This window comes from Sorex araneus, chromosome 2 (genome assembly GCF_027595985.1).
Source record: "Sorex araneus isolate mSorAra2 chromosome 2, mSorAra2.pri, whole genome shotgun sequence".
Classification (NCBI taxonomy): Eukaryota; Metazoa; Chordata; class Mammalia; order Eulipotyphla; family Soricidae; genus Sorex; species Sorex araneus.
Window position 1 is genome coordinate 148,479,758 of NC_073303.1, and position 13,098 is coordinate 148,492,855.

At 38.6% G+C, this 13,098-nt stretch overlaps 1 protein-coding gene across 2 annotated transcripts in view; it reads right to left on the minus strand.

Moving 5' to 3' along the window:
- The window catches only part of CD96 (CD96 molecule), a 93,560-nt gene that overhangs the window by 21,890 nt on the left and 58,572 nt on the right, over positions 1-13,098 (minus strand). Inside the window, exon 9 of one of the 2 annotated variants that reach the window (XM_055128145.1) lies at positions 352-420. In XM_055128145.1, the coding sequence (XP_054984120.1) occupies positions 352-420 (69 nt within the window). Of the gene's footprint in view, positions 1-342; positions 421-13,098 lie in introns of both variants that reach the window. The other variant, XM_004606802.2, reaches the window with a different exon arrangement.

Sequence of the window (13,098 nt, forward strand, 5' to 3'; positions counted from 1 at the left end):
GGCGATCAAATCAGTCAGTGCAAGTGATTGCAAGCAAAGAAAATACCGTTATTTGTCTTATCAGTATTATTTGTAATAAAACAGTTTTATATCTCTGATCCCCAAATTCAACCTTTATAAAAGCTAAAATTTTAATTTAAATTTACTGATGGGCTGGAGCAATAGTGCAGTGGGTAGGGCGTTTGCCTTGCACTGACCGACCGGGTCAGTGCAAGGCGACATTCAAAAGCAAAATATGACATTAAATGACAAAATATAGCTTGTCCACAAAACTCAACATCACTGTCGCTGCAGTAAACTCTTAGTGTGTTTCTCTGTTGAATCATAGGAGGAAAGATTTGCTATACTTACTTTGAGGCATGGTAGTTGGGCTGGGTGTATTCACAGTTACAAAGGCTGTTGAAGATGCATCTGGAAATCCTAATTTGAAAATAAAATTTCAAAATTGTTATAACCATTTATACTCAAATGTTTGACTATGCAATTATACTTAACAAAGGCAGCATTCAGAGCATAGGATATTAGAGTTGGAAAGAATCCTTGAAAACATATAGTCTGATGGCTTCATTTTGTAAGTTATGGAAATTAGTCCTTCAGATATAATCTGGAGGTTCCATATCCACTATTCAATATCACTTATTGATAGTAACCCAGTTGTCTTAAGTCCAAATACATTACATTCACTTTTTCAAAATATATTGCTTCAGTGTCTGCAGTGGGACAGATTCTATTCACATAAACAGGGAAGATGAGGTTCTTATCCTCATAGGATTGATCATGTGGTGAACTTTTCATTGTACATATTTTATGTCTAAATATGCTTATCTATTTCCTGTTCTCCTTCCTTTTTTCCTCCTATCCTTCTACTTCATGCCAGAAAAAGAAGAAAGACTTCTTCCTAGTCTCATTTGAAAATATCTCTGGATATAAGATTGAGGATAGTGCTAAGTCACACTCCTTTGAAAAGATGTTTAGATCTCTTTGCAAAACAACTTTTTAATATTTTCATCTATGTATCTATATATAAATATACACAAATACACACATATCTATACACACACACATATATATATACATATATATATATATATATATATATATACTCTTTCTTTGTCCCTCAAAGTAGTTTTAAGGTTGTCTCTGTGAATGCACATATAGAAAGGAAGAATAAGGAGTAAACTGGTAATAAAAGTATGTTGAATCCTGTTGCAACCGGAGTGGATAGAGAATTCATTTTTTGATGTAGTATATTCTTAATATATTATGAGCCCCACACTTGGTTAGAACTTTCTAGTAACAATGCTAATTACTTTCTAATAACAATGAGTATATTTTATGTTATTTCTGAATATCATATGATAAAAATAGCTACTTTTCAAGAGAAACACAACTGTTTCTTTTACAGTGATTTAAAAGAGACTAGACTTCTTTCTATTCTTTTAAAAAAGTACTATGTAACTAATATTATATTCACAACATTCTTACAGTCTGACAGCCAATATACTCATCCACCCGAAGTTTTACCTAGTAGTAAATGATCTCCCAGCTTCCTTCAGTGCTGGTAAAGAAATACATTAAATAGAAAATAGGGATAATCAAATCTATGAATAATGGAGAATACATAAATTGGCATTGTGGTTTATGCAGCTATAAGAGTCAGCATGCAGAATGATTAGTTATTTTGTAATGAGTCTTGACATTGAATACCAGAGACTTCACATCACCCTTAAAATCAGATATGAGATAATCATATGGCTGCTTTAGATAGTGATGTTTGAAAATTTAAAATAAACATCCAACATGAGCATAGGAGAAAATATGTTTTAAGATCAGGATGCTCAGAGGCTGCAGTGATAGTACAGTGAATAGGGCACTTGCCTTGCATATGACCAACCTAGGTTCCCCGTACAGCTCTCTAAACCTTTCAGTAGTGATCCTTGAGAGCAGAGCCAGAAAAAAGTCCTGAGCACCGTTGGGTGTGAACAAAACAAGGAAAATAAACGAGGATGCTTGAAGCAAAGTAATAGTACAGCAGGTAGGGCACTTGCTTGCATATAACAGATTTGATTTTTTTAAAAATATTTTTAATGACTCATCATGAGATACAGATTTACAAACTTTCAGGATTAGTAATACATGTAATGATTATTATGATTAGTAATACATTCCTAATACATTTCATGATTAGTAATACATTTCATGATTAGTCTTAGTAATACAGTGATTGAGTACCCATCTCTCTACCAGTGCCTATTCTGACTTGGGTTGGATCCCAGCATGCCATATGGTTTCCTGAGCACTACCAAGAGTAATTCCTGAGTACAAAGCCATGACTAACCCCTGTGCATGACTGGGTGTGGACCCCAAACAAATTAAAAAAAACAGGATGTTCACACCTTCGCTTATCCAACAAATAGTAAGCCCCCCGTGTGTACTAAATAGGGTGAGGGGAAAAATAATTATCCTGTCTTCACAGAGTATATAGCTTAATGAAAATAAATCCCAGTGTGATAGACTTCCAGCTGATCACCCACCCCAATCCTCTTCTTTCTGGTACACATAAGCTTCACTACTTAGCTAGTGGTTATAGAGGTGTGGCCCAGTTCTGAGACTGGCCCCATGGAATTCGAGTCGGTGTGATGGTTGCCATTCCAAAGCCTAACTAATAAAGTCTCCCTCATATGATGATCTGTGATGTTTTCTATGTGTTTTCCAGATATGATGCAACATGACTTAGAAGATGACACAAATTAAAGTGACAGATCTGGGTCCTTGAATGAAGGTGGAACAGATAATCTAGTCACCAGTTTGGGGCCTTCATTAACTCTTTCTTTAGGATTGACGAACATTTGCTCTGTGAAATAGAAATGAGCAAAATGGAATTTTGGAGTGATTGTCATTCCTTCCCCTTCTCTTACAAATAGTAAAAACATGACAGCAGTGCAAGGCGACACGTGTTGTGGTAGAGCAAATACTGGGGACTGTGATATTACAGAGGAGGCAAATGGAACAATAACATGGGAGCTCAAGCCAAGCTTTGTGGAGGTAGTGACAGATAAAGTCGGTCTGAAAAAGGATGGGAATCACTAAGACAAGTTGGGGGAAGGAGAAAGAAGATGAAACTGGAGAATCACACTCTAAGCAGTGTGAACAGGCTTAGAAAGACAAGAGAATGCTGGGGTCAGTTTAAATGCTGAAGGTACTCTGTGGAAAGTGACAGAATAAGGATTTAAAGTAAGAAAGAGCAACAGTCCTCAAATGCCTCAGTGACAGGACACATGCCTTGAGTATGATTGACCCTGGGATCATCCTTGGTGCCACTGCTGCTGTGTGTCGTTCTTGAAGAGCATCACAATCACAACCACTACTATAATGAAGAAGCAATATCACATGGCCAAAACTTTACGCAGACAATGTTATTAAACTCTACTTGAAAGAGGCTCTAAGCCAATAGTAAGTCAGTGGTGACTTAGACTATATAGAGAAGGAATGAAAAGCAGTAAATAGGTTTAAAACATGGAATCAGGGTTGGAGAGATGATAGTACAGTGGGGAGGGCATTTGCCTGGCACGTGACTGACCTGGGTTCGATTCCCAGCATCCCATGTGGTCCCCCGAGTGTCACCAGGAATAATTCCTGAGTGCAGAGCCAGGAGTTACCCCTGAGCATTGCCAGATGTGACCCAAAAAGCAAACAACAACAACAAAAACACAACAACAACAACAAAACATGGTTCAAAAGAACTTGGCAACTGATTGTCTGCAGGCAAAAAACACAAATAATTTCCAATTGTCTAGCTTGGGAAACTTTTTGAATCTCCTATCATTAATTAATAAACAGAGGAGAAGCAGTTGTCCAAAGGTTCTTAGATTAACTAATTTTGGAGAGATTGACTGAGTGCATAGGAGACATCCAATTTTAGCAGAGGTTTGCTGATGTGAATGAGGGACATTAAAAGACCTCATGGCCACCCACCAGCGAGATGGTCAGACTTCTTTCTTTGTCAAAACCCTGAATGAATGGTTTGAGGCACTTCCTATCTCTGGAGCGAGTAGATATCATTGGGCTACACTAGCACGTGACAGGGACAAATGGAGACGTTACTGGCGCCTGCTCGAGCAAATCGAAGATCAAGCGGAAGACAAGTGATACAAGTGATTGCTGATGTGAGTTCAATATTAGGAGTGAAATTTTTCGCATATTTGTGACACATTGGTATTTTGACAGTAATTGGAGTAGGGGCATCGGTAAAGTAAAACTGTAAGGATATGTGCTGACCCCGTTTCCATGTGCCTAAACTCTGTTTTGATCCCTCGGATTCCTTATCACTACTGGGATGGATCCAGTGTTCCTGCAACTACAGAACCCATACAACATTATATACTTGGGCCCTCATATTACTGGGTTGACCGAGAATCACTGAAAGTGGCCCCAGGGCCCCTGAACACTGCTTAAAAGAACCCCTCCCTTAACCCCCACATAGACAAAATGACAACAACAATAAAACCCTCAAAACAACTGAAGTAATTGAGAACACCAAGAAGACTGATCCAAGGGAAAGAGAAGAGAGTTTAAGATGAAATATGAGGGCCGGAGCGATAGCATAGCGGGTAGGGCGTTTGCCTTGCACGCGGCCGACCTGGGTTCGATCTCCAGCATCCCATATTGTCCCCCAAGCACTGCCAGGAGTAATTCCTGAGTGCAAAGCCAGGAGTAACCCCTGAGCATTGCTGGGTGTGACCCAAAAAGCAAAAACAAACAAACAAACAAAAAGATTGAATATGAGATGTTCTACCACATATGGGAATGGCAGAAAAAAAAAGTGGAATCAGAGAAAAGGGAAGAAAACTGGAACATCTGGTGTAAAGGAAGCTAAGGATACCAAAATTTTCCATAAGTGGAGCAAGTCAGTCAAAATAAGAGAAAAAATTATAGGTCATAAATATATATGTGCCAGTTGCTGGGTCAGGGGAGCCAAACGCTGCCCAGAAAACAAATTTCCATGTTTTAACTGCTAAGAAGCCATTGTCCAAGACCCCCAACTTGCCTACAGAATCTAGGAGATGGCTTTGCAAACTACTCAAAGATTTGCAAGAGTAACATAGTTTAATGATCATAAGCCTGAATTTCATGTGATTCCCTGGGTTGAACCTTGGTTAAGTTCTTTGTTCGATGTATGGTGCTAGGATAACCTTTCTCTCTTCTTCAAATCTCTCATTTGTGAATACAGTACTTTTCTAGTAGGGTGATAGCGAATATTGAGAGTCATACATATAAACTACTTAGGAGAGTGCCTGGCATGAGGTAAGTGCTAAAAAAGTAATCTTAGAAACCATAAAATAGGTCAGCTGCAGTTTACTTCAGGTGTTGAGACACAAGCAAATTCTAGCAACAACTTCATTCTCCTCTGAGTTCTATAAATTGCCCATTTTCCTTGATTTTTTTTTTTGGAGGTTGATTCTCCCTTGCAATCACAATCCTCCTTTTCCTAGTCTGCTAGTCTGGTTCAAATCAAAACTAAAAGGATTTACCGGTAAAAAGCTGATCATTGGTGATGAAAAGAACAGCAGCATTCTGGAGCTTTATGCTGGGCACTAATGTCTTCAACTAGTGTTGCCCACACTTCACCTCACTAGCCCTCCAATAGACAATATTTTCACTCCATAATTGTTCACTGCCACCCACCACTCATCAGATATGCTAGTGACAGAAAAAAATGCACAGGATGACTATTACTTTATTTATTCACTCAACATTTGAAGGCACCTCACTTCCAGAAATTGTGTTTTGTACTGAGGATGCAATAGCTCTTCTGGAGTTTAGTTCATGGGGGATATGGACATCAACCAGAAAACCACAGGAAGCAGTTCAAATAGGAGAATACATGGAAAGGACAAGGACTTCCAGAGTCCCAGTAAAATTTTCCTGAGGACAGGAGAATGCAGGGCAGATGGGTTTTCAGAAAGGTCACAGCCAGTTCAATGGCCCAACAGGTGTTCTAACATGTGGTATGATACTCATGATGTGTGGTTCCTGTCTGTCTGTTCCAGGGCTGGGCCTTCACAGGTCACAAAGGAAAGTCTATTTGTTCTCTGTGCTGAACTGAGCTCTGTTCCCACCCATACCTCAACAGAATAGATGATCTGGCAGTGGCAGACTGGTGGAAGTGACACTGCTTATTTCTCAAGGTTTTTCGTTTAAACCTTTGGTTTGTTTGTTTGTTTGTTTGTTTAACCTTTTGGATTACACTTGGTGACTCTCAGGTCTGCACTCAGGATTTACTCCTGGCATTGCTTGGGGGATCATATGGGATGCTGGGGATTGAACCTGGGTTGGCCTTGTGCTGTACTATCACTCTGTCCCTGTTGCTATTGTTTAAAGAAATCTCTCATTAGGACCCTATTTGGGGATTTTACAATTAGAAGGATCTATCTGTCTGTGGACATCAAATATAGCAGTTTTTGAAAGTAGTTGTATTTCTCCTAGGCAAGTTTCTAAAGGACTCATATTAATCACAAGCTTCAGCAAATAAATAAGATAGGGTGCTTTTTTGTCTTTTGTCCAAGGTTAAGCTTATACTTTTCCACTTAGCAAAGCCCTCTGCAGCACTCAGTGCTGGTTCTATATTATATGCACTCTCTATGTGTGTAATAAGACCAACCCAGTGATAAAGGTTTGCTGCTTTGTTTAATGGTTGTTTATTTTTTCTTTAGTTTGAATGTCTATTATTATTCAATCTTACAAGTGTTCAGACATATGATAGCTTATTTTCAAGAGAGAAGGAGCTTAGAGGAAAAAAACACCACTTCATAAATAATACTTATTTATATTATAAAGTGCCTTACATTTCAACAAGTGTGTTGCAAACCTTCCTAGTCCATTTCTATTTCCACTCTTTAAGCTATTTCTCACAAAACTAAAAATTACTGCCTTATAGTATCACTTGTAATTCAATTATGATAAAAGACAGATCTAGTTATCTCTATTGAATAGAGAAAGAAACGTTCTGGAGTAGCTAATTCTGGTCAAGTCACGTCTCAGAACCTAAGATACTTCCATATTCCCAGTGAGAGTTTCTTTTGCTACCAGAGATGTTGAAAAGGCAAGGAGAGGTTAAAGGTAACTTGGTGAGTTAATTGGGAAGAAATGTTGACATATTTTCCAAACAATGTAAAATTTAAGAATTGTTTAATATGACCTACTGTGTTCTAATGAAAAGAGAGAACTTTTCTGTTGCAGTGGAGGCAAGTGAGGGATAAAAGACAAAAGGTAATAAAAATATAGCAGAGGAGGGGCTGGAGCGATAGCACAGCGGGTAGGGCGTTTGCCTTGCACGCGGCCGACCCAGGTTCGATCCCCGGCATCCCATATGGTCCCCCAAGCACCGCCAGGAGTAATTCCTGAGTGCAGAGCCAGGAGTAACCCCTGAGCATCGCTGGGTGTGACCCAAAAAGCAAAAAAAAAATATAGCAGAGGAGAGGCAGCAGGAGGAATGAGTAGAGAACTATATTTAGTGATGAGATGATGAAACTCTGGTCGTGGGCATGGTGAGAATTATGCACATATAAGAGATGTGAAGGTAACCTACATAAAAGTATAAACCAATTTACAATCAATTAAAAGGAAGAAAAACCAATTTGGTCATTGTACACTTCTTCAAGGAATTGAAAAGTGACATGTAAATATCATGATTTATTTTGAGTTTATTTTTTTGATTCTTTGTGATCGTGACATGCTTTCTCAAACAGCATAGTCATTTTCCACACATTTTCAAATTTGAAGCAATAACCATATAAATGAAGAAGTAAAATAACGTCCAGAACTAGTGGGTGGCAAAATAAGAACTGAACCCACCTGTGTAATATCAAGGGTTAGTTTTATTTTACTCTGATAGCCTCATTAAGTCTAGTTGACCTTGCAGAGTTGGCCTTATGAAGTACAGTTAATCATGCACAGCATCATCGGCACTCAGCCCCTGAAGAGCTCCATCATAGCACTAGCTCACTGCAACAGCAGCAACAGAAGGCCCTTTCTTCTTTCTTTAAAATTTTTTTAAAAATTTTATTGAATCACAGTGAGATAGTTACAAGCTTTCATGTTTGGGTTACAATCACACAATGATCAAACACCCATCCCTCCACCAGTGCACATTCCCCACCACCAATATCCCGGGTATACCTCCCTTTCCCACCCTACCCCTGCCTCCATCGCAGACACTATTCTCCATAGTCTCTCTCTAATTTTGGGCATTATAGCTTGCAAAACAGACACTGAGAAGTTATCATGTTTGGTCCATTATCTACTTTCGGCATGCATCTCCCATCCCAACTGGTTCCTCCAGGCATCATTTTCTTAGTGATCCCTTCTCTATTCCATCTGCCTTCTCCCCTCCACTCATGAACTAGGCTTCCAGCTATGGGGCAATACCCCTGGCCCTTGTATCTACTATCCTTGGGTGTCAGCCTCATGTGATGCTACCCTACACTCCTCTATAAGGATCATAGAAGAAAATATAGGCAGAACTCTCCATGACATTGAAGCTTAAAGCATCTTTAAGGACAAAACAGCACTGACCATGCAAGTGGAAGCAAACATAAACAAATGGCACTACATCAAACTAAGGAGCTTCAGCATTTCAAAAGAAATAGCGACCAAAATACAGAAAGAGCCCACAGAATGGGAAAGAATATTTACCCAATACCCATCTGATAAGGGATTAATATCAAGGATATACAAGACACTAGTAGAATTGTATAAGAAAGAAACCTCCAACCCCATCAAAAAATGGGGAGAAAAAAATGAACAGAAGTTTCCTCAAAAAAGAAATACAAATGGCCAAAAGGCACATGAAAAAATGCTCCACATCGCTAGACATCAGGGAGATGCAAATCAAAACAACAATGAGATATCATCTCCCACCACAGAGACTGGCACACATTCAAAAGAACAAAAGCAACCAGTGCTGGTGTGGATGTGGGGAAAAAGGGATGCTCCTTCACGGTTGGTGGGAATGCTGACTGGTCAAGCCTTTCTGGAAAACAATATGGACAGTCCTTCAAAAACTAGAAATTGAGCTTCCATATGACCGCACAATACCACTTCTGGGAATATATCCCAGGGATACAAAAAAACAAAGTAGAAATGACATCTGTACTTATATATTCATGGCAGCACTGTTCACAATAGTCAAAATATAAAAGACCCTTTCTGACCTTTCCAGTCTCCTATTATCACCTCTAAGTTTCTTACCTTAAGACTGCCCAACCTTTACACACTGTTTACAAGACTCTTTTTCTTTTTTTTGGAGTCTACTTGGCTCTTTCTAAAACCATTCTTTTGTTAATTTCCCCTCCACCTCTGCACTTCTTAAAATATTCAAAAACTATTTTATTATGTTACGGCAAGGCAAGACATTTGCCTTGCACACGGCAGACCTAGGTTAAATTCCTCCACCCATCTCAGAGAGCCTGACAAGTATCTTGCCTGAACGGTAGAGCCTGGCAAGTGACCGGTGTCGTATTCGATATGCCAAAAACAGTAACAAGTCTCAAAATGGAGACGTTACTGGTGCCTGCTCGAGCAAATCGATGAGAATGGGATGACAGTGACAGTGACAGTAACAGTGACATTAGTTAGTAGTAACCATGTGTTATCACTGGCCAAGTACTGCAGATACTTCAGTAGGCAAATCTCTCTCTCTCTCTCTCTCTCTCTCTCTCTCTTTCACACACACACAAACACATACACAATCTATGTCCTCATTTGGGATTATCTTTCTTGTAAGATTAAGTCGGTTACTAAATCTACAATGGAGACAATAAATCAGGGAAAAGGGACAGAGTGAGATCATAGTTTAAATTAGGTAGCCATAGAAAACTTCAGTGAGAAGCCATTTGAACATTACAGTATATAGAATATATGCTGTCTATATTACAGAGTAGCTAGATTATTAGGCATTTTGCATGCCTAATATTATCAATAGTTTTTAATTAATCAACTTTAAGAAGAAAGGACCCATTTTAACATTTTTTTTCATTTTTCTTTTGTCTTCACAATTTTCTTCAAGCATCCTAACCTTTGGTTGCACTTTGGCATTCTGTTTATCATTTGTCAAACTATATTTAAACTGTCAAATTAAAGATATAGAGCACTATAATGTATATGTCGTATATGTATATATGCATATATACACATAGTGAAATGATTATGATGTCAAAGGTAATTTACATATCATATTTTCATACTCGTAACATTTATTTACTTATTTTAATATTAAAAATAGATGCCATGGGGCTGGAGCGATAGCACAGCAGGTAGGGCATTTGCCTTGCATGTGGCCTACCTGAGTTTGACCTCCAACATCCCATATGGTCCCTGAGCCCCGCCAGGAGTAATTACTGAATATAGAGCCAAGAATAATTCCTGTGCATCACCAGGTGTGACTCCCCCCCCAAAAAAAAGCAAAAAAAAAGGGTGCCACTTCTAGATGTGCTTTGGGGCCTGTGGCATTTCTGGTAATCCTTGGCCAGTGGTGTCGGCCAAGCATTTGGTGCTTAGATTCGGGGAGACAGTGCTGAAGTTGGCTGTGCTGGGAGGTCATCAAAGTTGCACTTGCAGGTGCTCTGAGGCCACCAAGGCTATACTCAGCAGTTTTCAGGGTCTATGATATGACAGGGGTTGAGCAAAGGGCCTCTCACATGCCAGGTATGTTTTAACCATCTGAGGCATGCTCCCTTACCATTTATAATTGTGTGTGAGTATCTGAAACCTAGACTCTTAGCAAATCTCCAGGGTTCTGTAAGGTTGAAAAAAATCCTGAAAAAAATTTTCAGAACTCATTTTACATTAATTGTTAGCAGGAATGCTAGGCTTCAGATCTCCAGATGTAATCATCTTATATTACTCCAACCTTTCACTCTTTGACCATCATCTCAATATTTCTCATACCATCCTGTATTTGGTAATTACTGATACAGTCTTTGCTTCTATCTAGCTAAAACTTTAAATAGTACAAATAAGATGAGCTCATGGTAAGTATTTTAATCTATTTTTTTTTTGGCTTCTTTCTTTCAGGTTCATCCACATGCTGGTGCAAATATCAAGATCTCCTTTCTAAGGTTGATTAATAACCAAGTCTATTGCTATGTATCTTTCTAATCTCATAGTTTATTTTTATGGGGTGGGAGTAAAACTAGCTGTACGCAGGGTTTATTCTTGACTACGAGCTCATGGATCATTCCTGATGATGCTCTGGAGACCATATGTGATGCTGGAGATCAGACCGAGTTAGCCACATGTAAGGTAAGTACTATCTTTCCAGCGTCTAATACTATAATTTATATTTCCATTTACATATTAAGAGGCATGCTATTTTAATATTTTAGGTATTGTCAATAATGTTACAATAAACATAGAATGACAGATATCTTATATCTTATATCTTCCTCCGCCCCTCTTGGAGAGCCAGGCAAGCTATGGAGAGTATCTTGCCCGCAAGGCAGAGCCTGAAAAGCAACCCATGGTATATTCCATATGCCAAAAGCAGTAACAAGGAGTCTCATTGGAGACGTTACTGGAACTCGCTCGAGCAAATCGATGAGCAATGCGATGACAGTGACAGTGACAGTGACCATTTATATGACTTTCAAATAGTTTTTCCCAGTCCATAGGTTGCTCCTTCATTTTCCCAATTGTTTTATTGATGTAGTATACTTTTTGGGGGGTCCAGTTTTATTGTGCTATATCTAAGAAACAATTATCAAGGCCAATCAATGCCATGAACTTTCTCACTCTCTTCTAGAATTTTTGCAGTGTCAAGTCTTTTATTTAGGAATTTAATCTATTCTTTATCTGGTTCCATGGGCATTGTAAGAAAATGGCTTGCTTCTTTTTCAGGTGGCTATTCATTTTCTCAAGTTCCGTGTACTGAAGACACTATCGTTTTCCTATTGTGTTTTCTTTTTTTGCATCCTTGTTGGTTACTAGCTGATAATGTATACTTATGTTTATTTCTGGCTCTCTATTTTGTTCATTGGTTGGCCTCTGTGTTTGTTTTTATATTAGTGCCATGATGTTTTTATAGCTTTGTAATATAGTATAAAGTTAGGAAGTGGGATATTTGTTCCTAGATTGGCTTGGCTACTATGGCCATACCACCCTGAACGCACCCGATCTTGTTTGATAGATTGGCTTGGCTATTGATATCTTTTATAGTATCCTATAAATTTAAGGATTTAGTTTGGTTTTAAAAAATGATATAATTGGAATTTTTATAGGCTCTACACTGAAAACATCCATCACTTTGAATAAGCAGACATTTTCAAACATCTGTTTTTCTATCCCATAAATACAGTAATTTTTCATTGGTCTGGGTTTCCTTCAATTTCTTTTATCAAAATTTTATAGTTTCCTGTGTACATGTCTTTCACAGCCATGGTTAAATTTATCCTTAGATGTTTTATTCTTATTGATGCTATTTTAAGTTGGACTGTTTTGTTATTTCTTTTTTTAAACAGATTGTTGTGTGGTTACTGAATTTCTTTTAAAAATTTCATTTAAATAGATAATGCAGAACAGATTTTTAAATAGAGTGCATTGTACCTCCTATGTTAGACGGATTCTCAATGGCTAAGAATATTATAGTACAAGTTATTCTTTCTTATGTAGCAAAGTTTAGGTGACCTATGAAGGATGTGGGAAGCAGAGTGGCCTGGATTTGTTAGCTCTTGTCTCTCTTCACCCTGAAGGCTGTGTAAAGATGGAAACTCTAGGTGAAAATTTCTCTGGAGAAAGTTGTCAGGTTCTATGGATTAGGTAGATTTTAAGGCAGAAGGAAAGAAGAATCTGTCCTGTTTTGTTTAAGTGGGACTGGAGTGACAGCACGGCAGGTAGGGTGTTTGCCTTGCACATGGTTGACCTGGGTTTGATTTCTCCATCCTTCTCAGAGAGCCTGGAAAGCTACAGAGAGTATCCAGTCTGCATGGCAGAGCCTGGCAAGCTCCCTGTGGCATACTCGACATGCCAAAAACAGTAACAAGTCTCACAATGGAGAGGTTAGTGGTGCCCACTTGAGCAAATCGATGAACAACGGGATGACAG